The sequence below is a fragment of the Haliaeetus albicilla genome, chromosome W, assembly GCF_947461875.1.
Source record: "Haliaeetus albicilla chromosome W, bHalAlb1.1, whole genome shotgun sequence".
Lineage (NCBI taxonomy): Eukaryota > Metazoa > Chordata > Aves > Accipitriformes > Accipitridae > Haliaeetus > Haliaeetus albicilla.
In genome coordinates, this window is record NC_091515.1 from 14,015,585 (window position 1) to 14,040,881 (window position 25,297).

At 54.8% G+C, this 25,297-nt stretch overlaps 1 protein-coding gene across 1 annotated transcript; it reads right to left on the minus strand.

The window, feature by feature from the left end:
- Window positions 1–202: 202 nt before the first annotated feature.
- On the minus strand, window positions 203–24,918 carry LOC104323085 (protein phosphatase 1 regulatory subunit 37). The gene is made up of 13 exons (XM_069775646.1): window positions 24,189–24,918; window positions 15,973–16,070; window positions 14,986–15,031; window positions 11,787–11,887; window positions 8,958–9,077; window positions 7,321–7,471; window positions 6,364–6,519; window positions 4,808–4,920; window positions 4,353–4,494; window positions 3,712–3,878; window positions 2,210–3,131; window positions 1,694–1,782; window positions 203–1,601 (listed from the first exon to the last, which is right to left on the minus strand). The coding sequence occupies exons 1-12, from the start codon at window positions 24,394–24,396 to the stop codon at window positions 1,700–1,702; spliced, it is 2,307 nt and encodes a 768-aa protein (XP_069631747.1). The 5' UTR covers window positions 24,397–24,918; the 3' UTR covers window positions 203–1,601; window positions 1,694–1,699.
- Between the last annotated feature and the right edge of the window lie 379 nt (window positions 24,919–25,297).

The following is a 25,297-nucleotide window of genomic DNA, read 5'->3' on the forward strand; positions in this document are numbered from 1 at the left end:
AATCACCAAAGAGTGTCCCGCTGGCATCTCCCACCCGCTCTGAAAATCCTCCTTGGTTTTTTTTTGGGGGGGGTGTGTGTGTGTGTTTAATCACTGAATTTACTTCATAAATGCCCCCAAAAGTTGATTTTTGAGGCAGGATGACCCAAATGTTGCCCGTAAGGTACCAAAAGACACAGGGGGGTGTGGTGGTGGGGGGGAGTCGGTGATGAATGCAGATCTCGTTTAATAGAAAACAGCGTTAACAAAAATACACGACAGAAAGAAATGACAAACACCAGCAGATCGATGGCCGCCAGCCCCCAGCCGTAGTGTCAGCGCCGCAGCAGCCCCCCCTCATCCCAGTCCATCCTCCCCCAGTGCTCCCTGATAGATTTATTGCACTTAAAGAAAAGCGTTGTGTCCTCTTCCCCCCCCTTCCTCAGCAGCAGCCATGCCAGGCAGGACCCCCCCCCTTCCCCTCCCAAATTCGCACCCTGAGAAAAGTGCCTGGCCGGGCCTGGAGGGGTTTGGCCAGCCCTGGGGAGCACAGGGAGGTGGTTTTCTGGGGGGGGGGGGGGGAAGTGTCACTGGTGGTCACCCACCCCCTGCCGGCCGTTTTTTTCCCCCAGGGGATCCTCAGGGTGGGAAGCCGGATCGAAGAGGATGCCAAAGGACCAGTTCCTGTCGTAGCATCAGGTTCCCACCATTAGATCCCCCCCCCCCAAAAAAAGGGAAGACTCCATGCCAGCACAGCCAGCTGCGAGGAAGCAGCTTATGTCCTGGCAGCCCCCAGGCTGCTCCTCTCCCAGCCCCGGCCCCTCGGGAAGCGACAGCCCCCAGGGTTGGGGTTTGCATGGGGGGGGGGCTCCACTGATGCTGCTTTTTTTTGTGTTTCTGGTTGTATTATTATTTTTTTTTCCAGCAGCCCCAGAGCAGGAGTTCAGTTGCAGGTTAGCCCAGAAGGAATTAATTAATTCTAACACCATCCTCTAAATCCCCACCCAGTAATTTTGCAGCTGATGATAAATATATACCGAGAACAAACAAACAAACAAAGGAACTTAAAAATAAATAACCATTGCGGCTGCGGATGCAGCCTGTCCTGGGTATCTTTAGTGAGAGACGTTCTCCCATGGGCGACAGCAGCCCGATGGCGCAGCCCTCCATCCTCCTCCCGGCATGTGCTGCCGGCGTCTCGGTCCCTGTAGTGTGTGGTTTGAATTTCTCAGTGGGACTGATGCTGTGCCACCTTCACCCCTGCACGGGATCTCCTCCTCGGAGAAAGATAGAAAAAGAAAAGGCGAAGGCATCAGGTAGTGTCCAGCGAGGGCAGGGACGGCTGGGAACAGCGACATCCCCGTCTGGGTCATTTTTCTCTGCTCTCCTTCCCTTCCCTCCATCACCCTGGGGACACAGCAGGGTCCCTCTGCTCAGGGGAGGTGAATCAGGTCCCTGGGGAAGAGAGTCCGGGAGCAGGAAACAACTGTTTTGGGGAAAAAAAATTTGAATATAACCCTTTGTCCTGAAGTCCGAGGTTGGTTTCTTAAATCGTTGTGTGGAGTGGGAAGAGAATGAAGCTACGCCAGAGCCTCCCCTCGACGCCGAGTGTCCCCAAGAACCTGCAAGAGAGAGGAGAGAGAGAGAGCAACAACGGGGTCCCCGGACCTCCGGGACGCTCCTGGGGCTGTCCCCAACCTCTGTCCCCGCTCACCTGGGGTCACAGGGGCTCCTGCCCCGCATCCTGACTGGCCTCGAGGAGCAGTTCCTCCAGCTCCTGCTCGTTCTTGGAGCAGCTCAGCTCTGCAAGCAAACGGCTCACCATTTTCTTCCCCTGCTCGCCTTCCCGGTTTCCCACCCCCCAAAAACTGCATTAGCAGTTAGCCCGACCGCTAACAAAGAGGCTCAACGAGCTTCCTGCAGGGCTCATTAATTAGGCTCCCGAACGAGGTGAAGTTAAGGAGTGCTTCAAAGAACGAAGCTCAGCGAGATTCTCTTCGGGTTAAAACTTCCTTGGGAAAAGCCCCCCCCAACCACAAATTACTGCACCCGCCGGCATCCCATCCAGCATCCCATCGGGAAAGAAGAAGGGGATTTAAAGTCCCAGGAAGACGCCGGCACGGGGAATGGCTCCACACTCATATCCCAGGCTCTGTCATGCTCGATTTCGGGAGAGAGCGGCCGGAGGGAGGCTCTAGGGATTGGGGGGGTTCGGTTTTGGAGTTCTTACCGTGCTCGGCAGTGCAGCATCCCATTTTGCCATCGCCATCTGAGGATGCCTCCGGCAGCGCTCGCACAAAATCCGTCTTCAGCCCGTTGAGGAGGGGAGTGTCGCGGGCCAAGCTCTCGCAGACCGCAGGGTCGCCCTGCTCAGGGTTGGAACCGATGCTCAGTGTTGCCGAGCCAGCAGCGGATTCGGGAACTGTTCCGTTTGCCCAGGGCACCAGGAGTTCAGGTTTTGTGGCCGGAGCCAGGTTCTGGGACTCAACGGATTTCGCGACAGCAGTGGTGTCCTCCCATGGGCACGCAGCATTGTCAGCTCGCTCCGGCAGGCTTTCCACTCGCGTCACCACGAAGATTTTATGGCCTCGCCCGGGACTGGAAACCGAAATCCTTCTCTCGTTTCCCTGAGAGGGTGTGGAGGCTGGAGAGACGGCAGGACTCCCCACGCCAGCATCACACTGCAATTCCTCGGCGATGTGCAGGGGGGGCGGCTGATCCCTTGGCTTCTCCAGGGACAGCCACGGCTGGGGTGCGGTAGCATTGTCAGTGGAGTCGGGGCTTTTCAGCAGCATTTTGCTCAAGTCCATCGTCTCTAACCCAGCGTCCGCCTCCTCATCCGTGTCCGAATCGGAATCCGTCATGTCTCCGTTATCGCTGTCCTCCGCTGGCTCCGCGTCCCCATTCTCTGAGGCTGTCAGGGTCTCCCCGGCTTCTTCCCCCTCTTCCGGAGCAGAGGTAGCACTGCCGTCTCGTCCGTCCTCTGCTGGATCCTCCTCCAGAGGCTCCGTCACGGTGATCTCCGGCATCGAGGCCGACTGCTGCAGCTTCTGTTCCTTCTCCTCCTTCTCTTTGGCCAGGATGAAGTTGCGCTTGCAGCCATTCTGGATCTCGGCCAGGAGAGCCTTCTGGGTTTCGATGAAACTTTTGACCTGCGAGGGAAGAGAAACCATCGGTCATTTGGAACGTTTGAAAATCAGCTGTCTGAGAACAATCGCCTCCACGTTTATTTTCCAGCCAGACACATTGTAACACTGTGGTTTTTAATTCCACCCTTGATATTTCCCCAAGAAACAATTAAATCGCCTGAGAATTGAGTTCCCCAAGAGCTTCTTCTCAAAGCAATCGCTGCCAGGATCGTTGGATTCCCATCCCGGGGGATGCTCAACACTCAATGGAGCAGGACCCTGAGCGATGGGTGCTGGCTGGTCCAGAGACCTCCAGAAATTCCCCCCCCAATCTGAGCCACGGTGTCAGGGTACATTCAGCACCCCAGCTCAGGGCTGCCAGCCGGGAAGCAGCCCTTATCCTACAGGCCAACCTTTGCACAAAACCACGTGGCCACAGGCTGGGCAGGAATTAATCTCAGCTGAAAACCAGGAAAATGGCAGAGCCAAGCGGAAGCCCAGAGGCATCACCCTTGAGGACGGCATTTTCCTGCTGGGGGGGGGGGCTCAACGTGACTCCCTGAAAAGGCAAAAGGGGGGGCAGGCAAGTGGGTGTGTTACCTACCGACTCCTTCTTGGGCTCCCTGTCCAAGTCGAGGCGCAGCAGTGAGTGGTTGACCTTCAGAGCCAGCGACAATGCCATGAGGCCACCCGTCTTGATCTCGTTCTCTCGCAGGTCCAGGCGAAGGAGCCGTGGGCTCTCCGCGATGAATTCTGCCACTGCCACAGCACCTGCGAGGGACGGGAGAGCCGCCAGTAACAGCGATGAACAAGCCGTGACACTGCCAATCCCCTGACAGTGCTCCTCGGGGTTGTGTCTAGCGGAGCTTGGTATTTTGGGAGGGACGGGGGATGTCAGCGGGAGTTGGGTGCCAGCTCCCAGGCACCCTGCGTGCTCAGAAAAAAGGTTTCCGTGGGGTGTAGAAGATGCCAGAGGCATCGAACCCCATGGAGTGAGGTGGCCCTGGACAGGCTGACTGCAGCGTTTTGGTTAGAGCCATGCTGTGTCCCCTGCCTGAGACCCCACACAGCCACAGGGCTGAGCCGAGCCAGACCAAGGCACCTTCTCAAGGACCAGAGTGGACCCCGCGCACTGCTCTAAGAGCAAGGGAAGCTCTGCAGAGCCTAAAGAGCTTTTGGCGGGTGAGTCGCCAGCCAAACTGGGGCCGCCATCAGCACAGCCGGTGAGCGCCAGCCTCCGCTCACCTTCGCAGGTCAGTTTGGTGGACGCCAAGCCCAGGCGAAGGACAGAGCGGTTCCCAATCAGCCCATTCTTCAGGTTGCGGATGCCTTCGTTCCCAATGGGATTGTGGCCCAGGTTCAAGGTCTCCAGGCTCTGCGTGTGAGGCTGTGGATACCCCAGGAAAAAAACAGCTCGAGGCAGACGGGACAGCGGGTCCGTCTCAAACCCGAGTGGGTTTAATTCACGGCTGTTCCTCTAACCACACCGCTGAGCCCAGGGACGCCCGAGCAGCAGTAGAGGAGGGGGGACAAGGGACAGGTTCTCCTCCGACGCAGCAGTGGGGGCACATTGTGCCAGTACACTTCCACTGCTGCCCAGATCCAAGCCCAACGGTCATGGGAGAGACGTCTCTCCAGGAGCAAAGCCGAACGCCTGACGGTAAGCTGTCATCCCCAGGAAGGTGCCGAGATCTACTCACCAGCGTCATCCCCAGATAGGCCATGCCGATGTGAGTCAGCTGGTTGTTCCACAAAACCAGAGTGACCAGCCCTTTCCGCTGCTCCTTCAGCCCTTCACAGATGTATGCCAAGCCTAGAAAAACAGCCGGGGGGGGGGGGGGTCAGCCCTCCCCTGCTGGCATGGATCCTGCCGGCTCTAACAGCGCTTTCCTTGCTTCCTCCGATCCATCCCTCTGCTCAGGTGCTGCCCAATCCTGGCCAGGACGGACAGCGATGGAGAAAAACCACAGCATCGTTACGCCAAGCTCCAGCGCTAGCAGCATCTCCGAACACCATCCTCCCTCCAAACCCCTTCCCCCAGCTGCTCGATTTGACCTCAGCTGCAGACAAAATGCCTCGCTCCCGTGTGTGCAAACAGGCAATTAAACCTCTCAGCGTATAAAATTAATTAGCACTACGCCTTTGGAGCAGCAGGGTACAAAAACCCCAGGGAGGGAATCAGAGGTGTGGGGATATTGGGAGCTCGGGGTGACCCCCTACTCGCTCCTCGGCCTGCCCATGGCGCAGGGGGACACAGGATGGCACCCGGTCGCAGGCGGAGGGTAGTGGGCAGGGTGTGGGCGCTCCTTCCTTTGGGTCACTGTCCCCCCCTTCTTTGCCAGATATGGCATTACAGAGCTGTTTGCAGAGACGGATCCTCCACCGCTCTGTACACCTTCCTGGCCCAATCCTGCCCGAGCTGAGGGCAGGCGCCATTTTAAATAGCTGCAAACATTTTTATTTGATAAATGCACAGCACCCCAACGGCAGTGAGATGCTGCGGAAACCCACAGCAATGCCCAGCAAGCGACTTCCGACACGTACAGCCCCAGCGCCGCTCGTTATTAAGCGCCCAAAGATGCGAGGGATGTGGCAGCTGACCTGGAAGGAGGCAAATTAATATTTGCACCTTAGGGTAGGACCCATCTGGGAGCACAAGTGGCCACAACATTGCCGGTGACATCCAACTCGGTCACGCTTGGCTATCTTTATACCCAACCCAAAGGCAGCTGGCACAGCTTGCGCAGAGCAAGCGTGGCTCCTCCACCAAACCGCAGCACTCAGCCAAGTAATCGGCGTCACCGACCAGAACCAGCCAGGACTGAAGTCCGGGTTGGGATTATTTCGCAATTCCTGGGTTGATTTGGCCATTCAGTTTGGCTCTGGGGGGCGGGGAGGAGAAAAACCAGATGGCAGCAAGAGATGGAGGGAGCCGAAAGACGTGACTGAGACACGAGGCATCCCCACCTCTCCCTATGCTCGGGAGCTGCTGTGCACCTCGCAGCCCGGCCTGGGAAGCAAACAAAGTTTCCCTAAGGATCTCAGCTTTAAAAAAAACGAGAGGTTTACCTTGCCAAAATCCTTCTGACGTGTTGAAGCTGCTCTGCGTGCTCCTACTGCTTCGGCTCAGCTTGGGGGCAGTGCCGGCAGCCCCTCGAGCTCTGTGCCCCGCAACCAAGTTCCTCACCGCCTTAAACCTGGGTCAAAACTCCGGGGAATTGGGGTTCTGCCCAAAGGAGCAGCAAGGGGCCCTCACCTGAGTCCAGGATGTGGTTGTTCCGCAGGTCGAGTATCTGTATGCAGCTGTTGAACTTCAGCAGGTTGCCGAGCTGAGCCGAATCCTGCAGCCCGTTCAGCTTGTTATCGGCCAGGTACAGCTCCCGCAGGTTCACGTTCATCTTCAGAGCCGTGGCTGAAAAGATGGAAAACCAGCACCTCAACCCGCATCCTGCGCCGGGATGGTTCGGAGAAGAGGTGCGGGCTTGGGAACATCCTGGCTGCACCGTTACAAGCGCTCATGCCTATCCAAGTCCAAAGATCTGCCACAAAACGTGTGGCTCCCGGCATGTGCTCGTGGCTGCATTGGCACCTGCTGCGGTCGCTGTCGGGACACCAGCTGAAAGCCCCGGTCAGATTTCTGAGGCGTTTGGCCAGCAGCAGGATCTCACAAGCCCCTTTACGCCCACCCTCCCACTCACAGAGGGAAGCAGCAGCAGCTCGTGCCAGCACGAAGGGGCTGCTCGCGGCTGGAGCAGGTATCAATTCACAGAGGGCACGTGCCCTCGCCACCACATCGCCTTTTCCCAGCTAAGCCAACCTAATAAACAATTAAACCCCAGAAAAGCTCCCCTGCCCAAACCCTTAGCTCATTGCTGTTATCACAACACCGCTATTAGCTCCAGCCCAGCTATGATTTATCACTAATTCATTAGCTTAACGATGGGGGCCACCTAGAACTGTCTTACACCCACTGCCCGCAGGCTGGGCTGGCACAGAAACACCGGATCTCCCACCTGGGACAGACACTGTCTCTGCCACATGTTGGCAAGGGCACCCCGGCAGCAACCACCCCGAGACCTCGCTGAGCATCGCCGGGAGGGTGAGCCCGGCGTCGGCACCGCTCTGTCCCGTGCAGCTGGCATCTCGCTGCATTTTGGGATACAGGTGGGCGCTGCAGATGCCTGAGCTCGGTGCCCGTTCTCCGGTGACTCACCCAGCAGCATGAGCGGGCGTCCGGAAAGGCTGGCATTCTCCAGGTGCAGGATGATCAGGCTGCTGCTGATGCGGAGGGCACGCGCCACAAAGGGTGCCGAGTGGTCCAGCAAGGGCGTATTTCGGGCGTCCAGGTACTGCAGGCAGTTTGTCTGGGAGGAAGACACGAGAGGGATCAGTGCTCAGCCCTGTGCAGTCTCAGCCGCTGTGTTTTTTTGGCTGTTTTTCTAGGTCGGGTTTAAGGCCAGGCTATTTTACAAGCCAAGTCCCATCCTGGCTACCGACGCTCAGGTAAGAGCCCCTGGAATTACTTACGCCCATCCAAAACATCGTTTTGGTCACCCCATGGGCTTCAGATAAGAGGCAAAGAGCCAGCAGGAACAGCTCAGATAACCCCGTGTGCCAGGACAGCCCACACCAAGCTCCACGCTCAAATCACACAATTCCAGATAAACACCTTATCTCCTGGAGAATCACCTCCGCACCAAGTCTGTTGTCACCCTCGTGCTACAGCACTGGGGAGGATGTGCTTCAGGTGACCACAGCAGCATCACATTCTTGAAAGAAAAGCTTCCCTCGGCCTTACACATCCAAGGATGTGCTGCCCTGAGCTCTCTGGATCTGGGGTCTGGGAAGGCATCGAGCCATGTGTCCTTTGTCTGGGGTTTGCCTCCGAGCCCTAAGATCCTTCCCTGGCTTCACACATGCCATCTATTCCTGCTCGAGATGCACAGCATGCCAATGGCCTCTGTTTGGGCTGATTTACCATTTTGGGTGCTAACGTAAGCCCTTTCACACCTCCAGATTCTCCCTCACCTACCCAGAAACTAAGAGCCCCGACGTCCCAAGGGCGTCTCAAGCTCCTTCACCACACCCATGTACATGCAGCTGGTTTTAAAGCATCATTACGGGGTCGGCCAGCACCGTGGCGTGACATCTGGCTTCTCCAAAACGCAGCGCAGTCATTGCCTGCACTGTGCAAGCTCCAGTTCCCGATATCAGCCCCAGCACGAAGACACTTGCATGGGGCAGGGAACGCTACCAGGACGCCGGCTTTCAAACCTGAGTTCGTGCAACACACCGGCAGCATTGGGTGAAACATCGGCAGTGCCGCAATTAAAATTAGCAGGTCAAGAGGTAATTGTGGATTGAGGGTGGTTTTGTGCCGCGCCCCAAGCAGGGAACACGAGACGCTGTCTCCTCTGCACTCGGTTTTCAGAGCAAACTCAAGTGCCGAACAATGAGGTTAATTAGCCCTGCAAAAGCCAAACCCCAGTGCTAGTCATCCTGCTGTAAAGATAATGAATACCCAGCTCGAGAGGCTGACCTTGCGAGCATGCCACTAATAACAGCCTGCTCTTTTTTTTTTTGCTGGGATCTGCATTTCTATTTTCTATGCTCCGGGTGCTCATCGAGGCATTAGACAGGTGGGAAGGGTGATTTTTTTTTTTTTTTTTTCCCCTTGCCTCTGAGCCTGGGCTTACCAGGTTTTTCTGAACCGGGTGGTTTTCTGGACAGGCGAGCACAAAACCACACCTCTGGGTCTCGGGAGTCTTTTGAGAGACTTGCCTGAGACCACCCACGCGGCCGCAGGGAGTTAAAAGCGGGTGCCGAAAATATTCACGAAGGAGCACAAACCTTCCTCATCATGTGGGAAGCTGCCTGCCAGCCTCGGGTGCCGATGTGTTTATTAAAGGAGATGTTGAGGTGTGTTGCCGACTCGTAATACTCAATCATATCAAATAACGCCGAGGCACCCTGCAAAACAAAGGCAGATGGAAAAGCTGCATTAAGCAGGCAGGCAGAGGCCGAGCAGGGTTTGAGAGTCAAAAAAAAATAAAATAGAGGTTTTGCTGTGCTAGGACGCAAGCGGCTCAGGCACAAGCCGGCTCCTCCAGATGCCTCTCGCACGACGTCGCGTCACCGCTCTGGTATTAAGTCCTTAAATTCTTGCAGACAAGGTCCACGACCCCCGCCCAAGGCAGCCCAGGCAACAAAACCCCTTCCTTCAACCTCAAGCGCAAACAAATTGGCACCTCAGGTGACAATTCCGCCCATCCCCATGCCCACTGGCACCGTGGCACTTTGCATGTCCCCATGCCAGCCCCCAGCAGCCTGGGGTGCTCCCCCGGCCATGGCGTAGCTGGGTCCTCCCCAGGTCTCTCCAGCCTCTTCGAGGGACTCTCTGCAGATTTTCTGCGCGCCCCCCCCAAAAAGAAGGCATCTCGCCATATTCCCCATGTCCCTACCACTGGGCACGTGCTCAGGAACCGTCACTGGGGCAGACAGGGACCCGGCAAAGCCTGGGATGGGATGACAGCTCCAGCGCAGCCGTTCCTGCCGTAGGCTGTGCCGGCAGAGCCACCTCCCCGAGGTAAAGCCTGCGGGCAAAGATTTCCACGAGCAAGCCCAACAGGGCATCTTGCAGAGGGATTCAACCCCTCCCCTGCCCCTCCTGGAACCAGGAGAGAAAGCGAACTCGGCTGGAGCAGGTTATGGCACCAGGGACGCATAGGCACTTGAATGACACTTCCGAGGACATGGGAAAACGGTTTGGTTTGGGTTTTTTTCCTGGATATTGAACCTGAGCTGAGGCTGGGCTATCGGCTCAGTGCCTGTCCGCTCCCTGCGGGGTTATCCAGCTCCGCATGCAGCAGTGACACTTTCCCAGCCAAGAAACCACTCAATAATCCAATCGGGCTAATTAAAAAAAAAAAAAAAAAAAGAAAAAAAAGTATAAAACCCAAGACTTATAGCAGGGTTAGGAGTGAAAGGGATTAGCAGAGCAGGACTTGTGCCTGTGAAACGTCTATAGCTCCTACGGCAGAAGCAGAACAATTTGCTTAATTACATAATGAGCCTCTTTGGAGAAAATTAGCTAAAAGATATGCTGAAGCAGGCAGAGAAGAGCCACAAAAGCGCTGTAAGGCTTCCAGAAAGAAAATAAATGCGGAGAGACCTGGAGGACTGGAAAACACCAGCATGAAGGCAAACAAGAGAAAGAACAGGTCTTTGGGGAACAACAGGACTTTCTGCTGGAAAGGGGATGCTCATTGGCAGGAAACAAGGAGAAGAATCTGGGTGACTAAGTCCCCGGCATGACGCACCCGGGAGAAAAAAGCTGTTGATGCTGAATGAATCGGAGGGACAGGGATGGGAGCAGGAGGTCTCAGGGCTGCGGGGAGCCGGCATTAACCCTCTGCAGCTGTTTTTCCCCCCGGCAGCAGACAGGGAGACACGTCAGACACCTCATGCCTGGCAGATGGTCTTGCTCTACTGCAACCAGTCTTGCTCTACTGCAACCGGAAGAGAAAAGCGTAAAGCGCTGAGGTCTGCAATCTCTCTGCCTGCACTGTCCAGCTCTGAAGCCATGGGATATGTTTAAATTATTAACGTATAATTGTTCCTCCTGCAAGATAATGAGTCGAATGAAGCACAGGATCATTTTATGGCCAAAGATGTCATGAGCTCAGCCAGCTCGTCCCTGCTCTACAGCCCCACATCCCTTGCCAGGTTGCGGTGCCATCAGGGGACTCATCCGTCCCTGAAACAGCCCCATCCTGGGGCCATGGCCCTCCCTGGCAGCCCAGCAGGATTGTGCCCCTAGTGCCTGAGTCAGGCGGGATCCCGGCTGGTTGCATCGGCACAGCCCTGGGATGGGATGGGGTCAGCGAGGAACCGCCATGGCTTGGAGCCAGTGCTGTTATGGGGTCAGATCAGGAGCCACCATCCAAGTCACATTTTTTTTTCCCCACTTCGTATCGGATGTGGGCAGTGGCCCCGAGAAGCTCGTGACAGCTGAGCCTTCCCAAAGTGCTGCTCAAGCAGGGAAAATGGGGGAAAAAAGCATCAAGAACTTCCAAGAAAAGAGGGACAAGATATGTCTGAAGCCGGGTTCGGGATAGGGATGGACAACACAGGAAAAACAAGACTATTGAAGACATGAGGGCTGAAAGGGGATGCTCCAGGGCAAGGGGAACTTGGGATTGGAGCTGGCTAAAATAATTTTTAACCACTTCCTTAATTTTTAACCTCCTCCGCTTACCCACTGGGACCTGAACTCAGGGCCCCAAGGATTGCGAGGGAGGAAGAAGGCAAGTCGGGACGGGATGTGCAGAAGGGAGCCTGAACTTCATCCTCAGCCCCAAAAAGCCATCTGAGAGCTGCCCACAATTCCCTCAGCTTTCAAAACAGCTTTTATAATACGTATTTAAAAATGCCTCAGAGCTTCGTGGCCACCTGGGCTTCAGAGTGAGCAGTCAACCTCTTCCTTTTGGAGCAGCAAATGCTGTGCCAGCAGACCTAAATAAGAGTGTGGGTACGAAGGGAATGGGTACGGCGACATAGTACAGCCCCAAAAAAATAAGTCAGTGCCCAGGAGGAGTTAAGGACTGACAACAAAACCCATGAGGTTTGCATTAGCTGCGAAACAGGAACGAGAAGCCAGGAGAGGTCACGGCCACTTACGTCTTCATCCAAGCTTGTTTGCTCCAAATTGACAATTTTGAACTGGACCCGCTTGAAAATTTCTTCCAGTGCCTCGCAGGCTTTGTAATCCAGCTTCTCCCCTGGGGAAAGAGCAGAATAAGATGAATTTGGGTGCTTCAGCACAAAACACATGCAGCCTTGAGCTTGAGAGCCCCAAATCACAGGACGGAGAACACGTGGAAAGGCAACTTTCCCCCCTGTTCGGAGGCAGCCCACCTTTCGAACAACCCGCCTGAAGGGCAATTCAAATCCAATATTAGGCATTCACATTGATTTATTCATGTGTGCCTGGCCCAGCAGCAGAAAGCATCACCTCGGATGAGTATTTCTCATTAACAGCCAGGGATCGGTCATCACAGGGAGCCCTGAAAGCCACGCTGGGGCTCGCCAGCAGTGCCACAAGCTGGGAGAGGGATCCACACGGAGACTTCAGAAAGGATGTCTCTCGCTCAGTTAACACGCGGCGAGCTCAGAGGATTTTGGAAATCCACCTAGAAACCAGCGTGGTTGCTCCCCCAACACAGACCAGCCACAGCAGCAACGCTTTCACTGCCTAAAACTCACTGAAACCCAGGATTTCTGTCTCCTTGCTGGGCAAAGAGCCATGTTCCCAACAAGCCAGCCCCTCACCAGCTTCAGTCCATCTGGAATTACGTTATGAGCCTCTCCGCTGACAAACTAACGGCCAGCTGATTGCTCTTTTTGCTATATAAAAGCACCACGGGGTCGAAATTAAATCCCTGCACACGCATCATAAATGCACACACATCATAAATACACATGCTGTTTTGCTGCCTCCGACAAATTAAATTATTCACGTTTCAATTTAGGGAAGTGCTAGCACAAGCTGCTTCGAGAATATTTCCCAAGACTTTGGGCTTTTTATTTACATATTTTTTTTCCTTATTTCCTCGGATCATCCTTGCCAGCCCTGTGCAGCAGCAAGTCTCCAAGGCCCGAGGTGTTGGCCAGCCCACAGACGAGCCACAATAGCTCATCCCCACTGGCTTACGGGGCTGCAATTCCCCCCATACCACTGCACAAGCTACTTCTGGTTGAAAAAAGAGGGAAGTTTTCCCCCAATAAGCATCAGTGCTGGCTGCTTTTAGACACTGCGTCGATTGCCAGTGGGTGATTTTGCCAGGCAAACCGAATTTGGGGAGGGGAGGACGTGCAAACGTGGAGGTGGAAGCTTTGCCTTTCCTTCTAAATGCCAATAGATCCCATCCCCTCCCCATACGAAGAACAAGGCAATGGCAGCCAGGTCTCATGCACCATCGCCTGCAACCCCACTGATCCCCTCCAAAACATCAAAAGCCCAAAACGCAGCAGCAAACAGTCGCCCATTGGGGTCTCTGGCAGCCCCACCGGCCTGTGACCCACCGGCACCTCTCCAGCTGGTATTAGCCTTGTCAACAAAGGCAACAGCGACAGGGAACCAGCCCATGCTTTGCAAATAGATTGCCTGTTCCACACCGGAGCCAAGCCACAGGCCAATCTCACCCTGCGGAGCTGGGAATTCACTCAACAAGACCAGGGCAAGCTGTGATCCCTCATCAGCTCCCTCCGATGTCTCGAAGCGGGAAGAGGCAACGTCCGATACCAGCTCAAGTGAAAAAGCAGCTTAAAATAAACCCAGAGCTTTGTTTCTGTCATAATAACCATCGCGACGGGGGATCCCAGCACAGGCGGCTGAACGCTGGGTGGGAAATGGTCAAGCAAAGCAAGTGCTGTGGAGGGGGACTATGAACCCTTTGCCGATGGCTGAGCCTGGGCTGTGCCGGTGTTATATCATGTATAACGGCATAAAGCAACCGGCAGCCGGGCTTCTGCATCACTTGGGGTCTTCTGAGAAACTCCCATTTCTAGGGGAAGGGGGGACGTGGGCTCTGGTTTGCCCAGCCAGCTGACGACTGCAGGATTTGTAAGAAGTAAAGAAAAAAATCCTGTTTGGCAAAGCTGAGTCCAAATGATGGCGATGGGGCCTGTAAAAGATTTATTTTGGGGGGGTGTTTGGGCAAGCTTGCGTTGTTACTCCTCCAGCAGCACGTCTGCCCTCTTCCAGGCAAATCAGTTCAGGACACGAACACCCTGGCTCCCCGTGCAGCGAGGTTATTTCCTCGTGGTTCCCCAGCCTTCAGATTTCCCCCCCACAACACTGAATAAGTGACAACAGGCACCAAGTGCTACGGATTAAACCCTAAGGCTGCAGCCCCTGCAGATGGCTTCTGTCCCCCGAGCCAAGCTGGATCTTGCTGGAGCAAACTCCATCCACTCACGCACCCGATGAGTTTCGTTGGGAAACCGGGACAGCCCGGGCAGGACCTCAGCAAGAGGCAGTCGCTGCCAGGACGACCCAGGGTTGAGAGGAACACCACCAACACCATCGCTCCATGAAGGAAGAACGCTCCGGCCAACGTTGACCATTCCATCTTTTCCCTGGCTGCGTTGCGGAAGCATCCCTGATACGCGGCTGCTCTTGTTGCCGGTCTCCCAGGTTGGTTTTGGAAGGCATCCCCCAGCGCAGAGGGGGGGAAGAGACTCTTTAGGAAGGGAAGGAGACCAGAAGGCGGCAAGAGGCAGCAAGCTGCTGTGAGAAGAACCAACACCCCCCCCCCCCCCCCCCCGTAAAATATTTGCCTAGCAGAGACCTTGCAGGGAAGCGAAGGCGACCTTCTTCCTCTCCTTTCTGGAGCTATGGGAGATGCTCCACAAAAGCCATCATTCACGAAGATGTTTGCAGTAAGAAGAATTAACTGAAACACCTTTCTAATTTTCCCATCACGCAAGGAGTTTTGAGACATCCATCGGAAAAATATTCCGGCAAACCTGCTTTAGCTCAGCCCTAACTCATGCCCCAAACGAGCCGTTTTGGGAGGCAGGGGGGGTATGAGGATGGTGCTCGGAGGTGGTGAGGGACAGTCTGCTGCTCGAGGGGCTGCTGAAGCTATTCTGCTGCTTTTTTGGTGCTCCTTGACCAGAACGTTAATACTCCTCATACAGAAACACCCCTGGCACTTACTTTTCTGCTCATGCTGGGATTAAGGCTCTCTCCTGCTCTAGCCTGCAAGAGCCCCAGGTGGGACCATGACTGCAGCAAGAGCCGTACTAATGGAGTGAAACACCAGGATTGTCCAGAAGAGAAATAAAATCCCCTGGTGATGGAAAAGGGGCGTACCTTTCAGATCTAAGCAGTCTATCCTGGGAGCCAGATCTTTAAATTCCTGCAAAAGAAAAAGCAGCATTTCATACTCAGGAAGAGGAGGAGGAAAGCGAGGGAGGGAAGGGGAGGGGAATTAACGTGCTAGAATAACGAGGTAATGTGACAAATTGGGCAAATCCTCCCGCAAATGAAGAGAGGGTATGGGAACTCTCAGCCCAACGTTCACTCAAAATCAAAGCTGCCACCTACGGCGCTTTGCAGGCTGGATCCGTGTGAGTCACGGGGAAAACTGATGACCCTCCCCAGGACAAGGTCTTGGAGCTCTACAAGGGAGGGCGGCTGATGAAGATGAGGGTCTGTCTCCGCACACGGAGGCACCAGAGCTGCCCGGGGAAGGCACAAGCAGGTGAAAAAGCAAAAATCTTCCCTCCCAGGTCAAGGGAAGAGCTTTAAACATCATGCTCCAGCGTGCTGCTCTCAGGCCTGAGGATTTAAATGGGACTTTTATTCACCCCGTGTGAGCAGGGAAAACCACAGCCCTCGTCGCGGTCTCCGTGGGCTTCCCTCCCCTGACCGCATGTGCAGATTTCCATTTAAAACAACATCCGAGGTATAAACCGCTTTGCAAACAAGCCCGTTCAAGTCTCATCCCCTGGCTTGAAGGTGGGATGGGAAGCGGGGGGCAGCGGGGAGGTCAGAGCCCACCTCTGGCAAGGCTGGAGCTAGCCCCTACACAGCAGCCCGAGGAGACGGACGCAGCTTCAGCAAAGAAAAACAGGGTCTCGCAGCATGTTAAATTACACATAATATTTTGCTAGCAAACTCCTTCGCTTTTGCACTCAGCAGCAAGTTTCATCTGTCCAGAAACCTGCTCGTGCTATTAAAACAGGAGTCTTCGTTCCTGCCTGATGCGCCAGCGACTGTAAAAATCTATGGCGAGTCATGGAATAAAAGGTTGTATTTGATCATTTGGTACTGGGACAACACCTGCAACAGCTCTACCTGTATCTGTTTCAGTAGTTTGGGTATTTGCTTGCAGTTCAGCTTCTGGCAGGCTTGCTTGTAGGCGGTCACGATTTCATCAACAGTCACGTTCTGGGCTGAAAAGGTACAGGGTAAGAATTAAAAGTTACAGTTGTATTTGCAGGAACCAACATATCTGTGTTCCCCCATTGGACGCCACTATCCACCAGGATTTACACCCGGCAGAAGAACCTGACAAGGAGATTACAAGGATTAAGGATGTTCAAAGGCAATGGAACAAAGCAAAACCTGAGCAGGGCTTGCTCGAATGCGTCTACGGGAGCAAGCCCTCTCTTGCTTGGGCAGAAAAAGGGGCCAGAGAAGCACAGCCAGCACCTCCGGCCTCCTCCAGCCACGCTTTGGCACGAGAGCCACTCTTTCAGGAGCAGAAAAGCTTTTAAAAAGAGTAACTGGATGACAAACCCCGACCCCCCCCAGCAGGTTGCTGCGGTGGTTAATAAATAGCACCATCAAATACATTCCTATTGCTTTTAGTTTTGCTCAACTTTGTTTTTTTGCTCGATCGCTTTGCGATCGCTGTGCAGGCACAGAGCTGGACAAGGTGCATCCACCCCCATGTACAACCCCAGATTTTCCCTAATCAGCTTTTGGAGACAGCCGGAGCAGCGCGCAAAGGACTTGGTGGGGTGGGGTGGATCAGCCAGAGTCAACGAGACATCAGCTAAAAGCTCCCAGAGTTGTCACCTTCTGCTAAATACATCCTCGAAATTTGGCTCCTCATTTGGAAGCCGCAGGAGGGACGCTTTGCTGCCGTCACCGCTGCCAAGCTCGGCTCCAAGCGGCCAAGCAGCATTTACTCACCGCTTCTGCCTTCCCTGAATCACGGGTAATGTTGCTGCTCCAGATACCAGGGAAGGTGACGCAGGCGGCCGCGGAATCATTAGCCATGTGAGGTGATGCCCACCTCCGCTTTTGGCATGATTTCAGTTCAGCGATTAGCCCAAACAAACACTAAAGACATCCCCGGTCAGAAGATGATCTGGTGAAACCAGATTCCCCAGGAACTTCATCTGGCAGAGCACAAAGCAACCCCCTCCCGGCTCCCATCCCCGAGGATTACGACATCCAGAGAGCTCGATAAAAACCTAAATGCTCTACCAGCTGCAAAACAAACAAACAAAGGGCTATTTGAATCTTTTCCCTGTTCAATACAAACCCATCAGGCATCTCTGCAGTGGGATGGGGTCCAAGCGACACGTGGCTGAGGTAACACCGTGCCCCGGCTCAGCTGCACCACCCAAACCCCACCTTTTTGGCAGTTTTTAGCTCTACGACGCTTCCCAGGCCACTGTGGTGAGGTTTGCGGGGACAGCTAACACCCAGCCGAGCAAAGCAGCAAGGGTTTAAATACACCCCAAGTGAGTGCTTAACTAGGCGAGACCTAAGAATGGCTTTCACGCCCCAAAAGACAGAAAACGTTTGCTCCTCCGAAGTGACATGGGGACGTGTCAGGTTGCCGATTCCCCGGGAGCTGAAGAAGGCACCGCGGAAGAAAATCCACTGAGGGCGAGTGAGCCCCATGTCTAAAAAAAGAGAAATATTCAGGTTAGCGAGGGGATGAGCAGCGCACTGTGACATTTCTGATCCCATCTGCCACAGAATGCTTTCCTCAAAAAAAAAAAAATCAAGCATGATTTTGGGAAAGCGAGGAGAGTAAAGGAGAGTCACCACTGTCCTAATGCAGACAAGCATCCCAGGAACACAAGGACACAGGGCAATCCAAGCGTCTGCAAACCCGGCTCCAAAATGTCCTGGCTGAAGGATTTGTCCCCAAATCAGAACTCAAGCACGCTTTGCTAATCTAGTTTTTATTAGTTCCCAGCTTTGGTCTGCCCTCTCCTGGGTGGAAGTCCTAAATTTTAACAACCCTCATTGCTGGAAGACGGAGATTTGCTTCCACTTCCCTCTGCGCACATCTTGGCACATCTCTGTTCCCACCTCACGGCGCTTGCCAAGCCTCGGTGGAAATCTGGTGGGAAGAAGTTAACAGGTCTCGTGGTCCTCTCAAGCTGTTTCCAACGTCCTTCTTCACACGGAGATGCGCACCAAGAAGCTCACCGTCCCCTGTGCCGAGAGCCACGCTGGCGCTGTGGTCCATGAGGATCGGAGCAACTCCCTATTCCCAAAGAACATCCCAGGATGGTTTCATCCACGCGGTTAAATGCTCACGAGCCAATCCAGATAGCCTGCGGGAATCTTTCACCTGCTACTCCCAGGTCTCCTCCGGGCTTCACCACCAGTGCCGAGTCTGTTCCCACCTCCCGGGGAAGCACCCGGAGCTCCCACATCTGACGGGAGCTGGAAAACACCCAGAGTTTACCCCCCTGGAGTCGCAACCACTCATGTAACCATACAGGCAAGACCAAGAATGCTGGCGAGCCCGGCGCCCACTCCGTACATCTGTGTAACCGGCAATCCCTGTGGCATTTCTGGTGTGAGATCACCCAGGTGGTCCATAACCCTTCTGCAGTGGCTCCGGATCATCTTGGTGGGGCTGCTGGTAGGAACAGTTGGGATTTGATCTTGGTTTTGCTCTTGCAAAGCTTTTAAGGAGGTTAAACACCAACACTGAGCAGTGGTTCTTCTTCCTGTGAGGCTCGGGCTTTGCTCCAAGGCCACCTCGCTCTTCTGAAACTCGGATCCGTGAAAAACGTTCTTACTTTTGCCTGAACAATGCATCCTTAGGATCAGCACTGAGACCCTCTGAGAGAATTTCCTCGCTAGATATCAGGGGTTTTAATTAAAAAGGATCTTCATGCTGGTTTTTAGAGCGTGCCATCCCTGCTTGTTTCTCTTCTCCCCCTTCGCAAAGGGCCGCTCTCCCGCCTGTTTGTGGTAACGAAGCCTGCAAATCAATATTAATATTTCCTGTTTGAGCTCCGTCTTGCAGCTCACCAGCAAATATTTGCCACGTCTGTAATATCCACCTTCAAAAAAACCCTTGAAATTTCTGGGAAAAACCTTTTTTTTTTTGACAGAGCAGGGCGGTTAGACGAGGGCTGAAGCTGATCCCGTAGCATGTGTTTTTCAGCAGCTCCAGAGCTGGCAGAAGGGCTTTACGCTGCTGACACCGTCCGTAAAACAAAGCAGAGCTGTTCTGCAAACAAGTTTGATAAAATACATATTTACTTGTGGTTGGGCGGGTGACTTGAGTGAGCAAAGTGCAGCTGACTCCTGGCTTGGGTGGAATTACCCGCAGCTTCAAAGATTTGGTTTTAGAAAGAGCAGGCTGGAGACGGCGCAGGTTTCCATTCGGAGCATCCCCGACCATGTCTTGGATCTCTCCTTCCTTAAAGTCTGCCCCCAAAATAATCCCATTAAAGGACAAAACGAGATGGAAACCAGAACTCATCTCACGGTGCTTCAGGTCCCCCCAGAACAACAGCAGCTGCACAAGACTTCAATGTGTTTCCCTAATGGAGAACTAAGATTTATTACCCAAATGATGACCAGCTTTGACCCCGCTCACGTCCCGACCCCCTCTGCCATTTTAAAACCCTACGCTAATATCCCCAATCAGAGTTAACTACCTTATTGATTAATCTCTTTATTATTGCTCGGTGGATTAAGATCCAAGGAGCAATAACAAGGGTATTTCCCAACCTCCTGTGTAACTTGATGTGCTTCATCCACTAATTTTCTACTAATTTTCGCCCACAGCTCCTGGCAGAGCAGCTGCCGGCTTCACCGGGACCTGCTCTAGTGACGGCACGGGCACTGGAAAACACAAACCACGGCTGCTCAGCCGATGAGGCACCGGCAGAAAGCCTGGAAAATTCAGGAAAAAAACCCAGAAAGGGTAATAGATAAAGTTTAAAATGCAAATAACGCTTCTTCCTGCGAAAGATGACATTTCAGTGTCCCCTAACCGCTCTGCCCACAGCGGGTTTTGCTTCACCCGCTCCTCCGTACCACGTCCAAGCCCAGAACAACACGACACCAAAGCAAACGTGTCATCATTTATTAACAGGCGGCATTAGCCGCCGGCTACAGCCAGCTCGTCTTCTCAGCCTCTGCACCACGGAAGAGAAAAGCTGATTTTTCACAGGTTCATGCTGCACTTTGCTTAGTTTTGCTCCCTGTGCTTGCTTTGAGCCTGTGTCCCAGGAGGCAGAGCGTAAGGAAAAGGAAGCGAAAGCCGATGTAGGCAGCAGGGACATGCCTGTCCCGGAGCTGCTCAAGGAGTATGTCCCAAAATCCGACCAGGCCAGGAAAAGGCAGTGACTTTAATTCGATCTAAATTAAACTATTTGCCTTCATCCCCGAGGTCACCAAATGAGATCTCTTAACTCTTTGCCTCCACTTGGGAGCATCCTGCTGCCGCTTCTCCCAGGCAAGGCTTCATGTCCCGTCTTCCCACGCAAGGGGAACAGCAGCTGCAAGAAAATTATTTTCTTCTCTAGGGAAGCATAAAAACCTCCCAAACCCAGCAGAGGAGTTTGCTGGCAATCAAACGGCTCCTTTGCTCTCGGTCTGGTGGCACCCAATGCAGGGAGAGGAAGGCAGTGCCAGTCACCCTGACACCCAGATTTGCCCTTCCTCCAGCAAAGGGCACCGGATCCCGCATTTTGGGGGAATGGCACCTGCCAGCCGGGTGGGTAACAGAGCTTCTCCACCTGACTGCCACAGGCAGAGGCATGAGCCAGCTCTCCCCGGGGTCTCTCCTGTGTTGGCAGACACCCCAATGCCTGCAGCAAGCCAGGCTTCCTCACTGCCACGATGCTCAGCATTGATGCCGGTCCAAACTGAACACACCAAGACCTCGAACACTCAGGACAGCAGGACTTCACCCACATGATGCCTCTAGGTTTGTGGGGTTTTTTGTGGTTTTGTTTTTTTTTAACCCAGGTTTCCACACCCGCTCCTTCGCGACGCTGCTGCGATTTCCCGGCTGTATCCCAGGGAATCAGATGAAGACGTCTTTCCCCTCCCATGCTTTCCATCGGAGATAGCAGAAGATGCGTCTCGATGGCAGGGGAAGCCTCTGGCTCCTCTCCCCAAGCGTGGGGGTCCTGAGCTTTCTAACAAAGCGGTTGGTGAAGCCGTAGGAAGGGGGGAAAGGAAACAAAGGAGCACTTTTCCCCCCTCATCTTGCGCTCTGGCTCATTTCCCAACAAATAACGTGGCACCCACAAACCAAGCACCCATGGGGCACCGGCATGGCAGGGAAACCTGGCAAGCCGAGGGAGACAGATGGCAGCAGCATCTGGCCCTAAAACCTCCCCTCTCCAGGTATATCTGGCACCTATCCCATCCTAGCTGACCCCTTGGATCTGCATGGGCTTAAATCAAGACAGGGTTTGTTGGAAAACAAGCTGGGAAAAAACAGGATGAGCTTTCAGGTCTTCTGGGTTCAACCCAGCACAGCATCTCCGTCAGTGGAGGTACGGGGCCAGCAGAGACCCGCCAGCCGCCGAAGGGAAGGAGCAAAGAGGAAGGTCAGAGCGGAAAGTGTTGTAATTTAACCTGACATGGATGCGGGCGAGGTGGTGGAGAGGCCGGTAGTGCAGCCTGGCAATAAAGAATTAAAGGCAGAAATAATTAATGCTAATCGGCAAGGTTTCACAGAAAGGAGGGCTGACGAACAGAACCCGACACGGGTCTGTAGGGAGGCTGTTTATCTAGGAGCTCAGGTAGCTCTGCCGGATCAGGATGCTTTAAAGGTGCAACAGTCCCAAAGGGAAAAAAAAAAAAGGTAAAAGAAGAGAAATATTAAAAAAAAAAAAAAAAAGCAGCAACGGTACTTGATTCAGTAAGAAACGTGATGGTATAAAGCTACCAACTGCCTCTTGGTGTACAAGCAGGGTGTTTCTGCGAGAGGCGAGGGAACTGCTGACATTGGGATATCGCCGGTTTTAAAAATAACCGAGCGTCTGCCTTGTGGGGTGACAAACCGGGAGCAGATGGACCCGCTGCCCGTTAAACGACGCTAACGATGCTCTAAACACGCCTCCTCCTTCACCTTGTGTAGCGCGAAGCTTTGCAATAAACAATACACCTTCTTTACCTTCCTCTTTCAAGCCCTCGAGCACTTCAGGGTGGCAAGCGCACTGGAGAGGAGGCTCCAAACCGACACACAAGCGTCGTCGTCGAGCCCTGTGCTGCGTGCTGCCTGGCAAAACCGGCCCTGCTGGTACCAGCTGGGAAGGAGACCTCGGATTCAAGTAGCCAGAAGGAAGTTAAACAAGCAGAGGCACATCTGCCGGAGTAATTTTAGCCAATGAATGATGAACGAGAGATAAATAAAGCTCCGAATAAAAACAGTTATTATCCACATGTGAGAGGAAGAACAAAAGTGGCATCACAGGCAATGCGTTCCTGAAGTCAAGAGAAAGGCAGGTCCTGGATGCCAGCTCTGCCCTGAATGACGCTAGCTTCCACAGAGCCACGATGATCAGCATTGTACAGGATTCCTCTAATTAGAGAGGGAAAATTTGCTTTCAGGCCCTTCACGCCGGGCGCCTTCGGGGGCTGAAGTTTGAGGTTAAATAGTTTGAAAGAAAAGGTCCCCAACGCCCAAAGGGCACAACACCTTCGGGGAAAGCCTCTAGCTCCGAGCCAGCACGCCCAGAGCCTCGGGAAAGGTGAGCTTGGCTGAGGAATCTGTCCCTCCCGGGCTCCCTCTGGGGAGGGCGGCTCGTTTGAGAGCGCTGAACCACATTTGGTTTTCTGGAGCAGCAGAGAAGGGCTTGGGGGACGAGCCCCGGGTTTGCTTTGCCAGGCAAACGTCACGTCTTCATCCGGAGCAGGATCAGAGCGGCAGAAATTTCATATTAACCCAGCTGGCAGGACATATAAACAACAAGAACACGTTAGCGAGCGTTTTTTCTCCATTGCTGGAGATATTTCATGGAAGCATCCAGCTACCGGTCATCACCTTGGGATGAGCCAGCTAACACTGAGCAACGAAACCATAATTAATTGGTGCTACATAACAAGATCTAGTGCTTTTTAGGCCACATCCGACACCTGCGCGGTGAAACTGGAACAGGTCTCATCACCCAAAGAGGTGTGCGACTGGGAAAAACTCGGAAAAAAACCCAATTTCTAGCTTGCGACACAGTAAAAATAAAGGGCTGTTTTGTTCCCAAAAATGAGGTGCAGCTGCCGGTTACCGATGATTTTTGGTGACGGGTGCTGCAGCGGTTCAGTTTGGGATAGAGAAATGCAGCTTGCAGTGCAGCAGCCTGCGAAGAGCTTTTGAGATAGCCGTACTTGTACCGCAGTGCAACGTCCTTCACTGTATCTCCAGCCGGTTTCCACGTTTCGGTACAGTATAAAGAATGTCCCGAAATTGGCAGCCAGCCACGTCACACAATTATCAGGAGCCCTGGAAGCATCCCGCTCCGAACCCCCTCACCCAGCCTGGCAGAGGGGCCGTGAGCAGAGCCCCCAATGGGTTTGGCACCCACTGGCAGCAGATCTAGGAATGCCAGGAGAACGGGCACTGGCGTTTCGCTGGAGGCTGCGTTCTGGCTGTGCCTCTTATCCAGGGATGTTTCCTGGGAACACGATGGCCCTCCGCTTGCCATGCCGAGCTCCCCGCATTGCCGGAGAGGCTGGGGTGGACATCAGCATCCAGAAACATTATCAAAACCTCCGGGGCCTTGGAGGGACAGAGCTCCAGCTTGTTTCCTTTCTCCTCCCTTGGGCAGCCAAAGCTTTGGTAACGCTTTGGGGAAGAGCTACTGGTTTCTCCACGCTGCTGCTACAGGACCATCGCCCTCCTCAATGGTGGTGGGTGCCACAGACCCCTGCCAGAGAGCCGGGCGCACCAAGCAGGGCTCTCCCACCGCACCGGCAGAACCCAACCATCACCTCTGTTCCTGCCGCGCTGGCTCAGGGCAACAAAACCGGGAGCTTCCCTCTGGGCCGAAGCCTTCAAGAGCTGCGAGGATGAGGGCTACTGCACCAATTTGCCTCTGTGGCTTTACCAGGCCCACGGTTTTGGTGTGAACCACCCAGCTGGCGGTTTTGGGGGTTCCCAAAGGCCACGTTTGTGCACCCAACCCTGGGTGGCTTCAGCTGGGGGGAGGTGGGGGGGGTGTCTCTCCCCCAGGTCCACAGCAGGGACCTCTGCTCTGGTCTCTTCAGCACTGGCCCAGTCCCAACCCTGGACCCCCCCCCACCTTGAGGAGCCAAACCCGGTATCCAGCGCCCCCTCCCCCCATTACCATGTCTCCAGGGGTCCTTGGGCTCCACTGCCCCGGAGACGATATCCTCGTCGGAGGGAAACGTTACCCGTTTAGCACCGGGCCGCAACCGCCCGTCTTCGTTTCCCTGAGCCGCCCCAGAGGGGGAAACCTCAACGGGCGGCGGGGTTTCGTTACCGGGTTCGGAGGGAACGGTCACCGGTCCACTACCCTGTCCCGGGACCTCCATGGCGGAGTTCTCCCTCCTCACCGCAGCCCCGGGGGCATCGCCCGGAGCCGAGGGGCCGCTACGCGGCGGGGAGGGAGGGGGAGAACGGGAACAGCCACCGCGGACCGGAGCCGCCCGCCAGCACCGCAGCGGCCTGCGCCTCCGCTGCCGCACTTTCGCCACGGCAGCGGGGAAGGGAGGAAGGAGAAGTGGGGAAGGGAAATGGAGATGGAAGAGGAAGGGGTAGGGGGGAACGGGGAGGGGATAAGGCCCCGCCGCTGGGTTCAGGCCCGTTCCGGCTCCGGGAGCAGCGCGGGCGGCGGTGGCAAATCTGCGGAAGCGAATCGCGAGGGGCCGGCGGCGGGAGCAGCGTTGAATTCGCCGCCGCACTTTCGCCACGCTGGGGGCGGGAGGGGAGAGAGAGGAAGAGGAGGAGAAGATGGTAGGAGAGGGAAGGAAGATGCGCGGGGACAACCCGAAACCCGGGGGTGTGGGGAGGTGCGAGGTATCGCGTCCCGGTAACGCGAATCTGCGGCGGCAACAAAGCAGCCCACGCAAGCTGTGGCGCACTTCCGGTGGCAGCGCGCATGCGCGAAGCGACACCACTCCCACCCCCCGCGCGTCTCCCGCCCCGAGCGTCCGGTGCCCCATACGTGGGGGGGGGAGGGGGGGCGGGGCTCCGTGAGGAGCTTCGGGGGTCCAGGGGAGGCTGGGGGGGGCCCCACGAGTGGCACTAGGGCCCTATGGGGGGGCAGGGAGCTGGCGGGGGGCACACGGGGAGGGGGGACTATGGGGGAGGTGTCTTTTGGAGGCTCTGGGGGGATGTTTGGGGACCAGGAAGCCTCATGGGGGGGGCAGGAGGAGCAAGGGGGGGTTTAGGGGGGCTGTGGGGTAGGGGTGTCACGGGGGTACAGCTCCCGGA

Coding starts and splice junctions, on each gene's coding strand:
- LOC104323085 (XM_069775646.1), bottom strand. CDS start 24,396: ATGGAGGTCCCGGGACAGGGTAGTGGACCGGTGACCGTTCCCTCCGAA. Junction 3,879..4,352: donor CACCAAACTGACCTGCGAAG/GTGAGCGGAGGC, acceptor CGTCCCTCGCAG/GTGCTGTGGCAGTGGCAGAA. Junction 1,783..2,209: donor ATGCTGCACTGCCGAGCACG/GTAAGAACTCCA, acceptor GTTTGCTTGCAG/AGCTGAGCTGCTCCAAGAAC.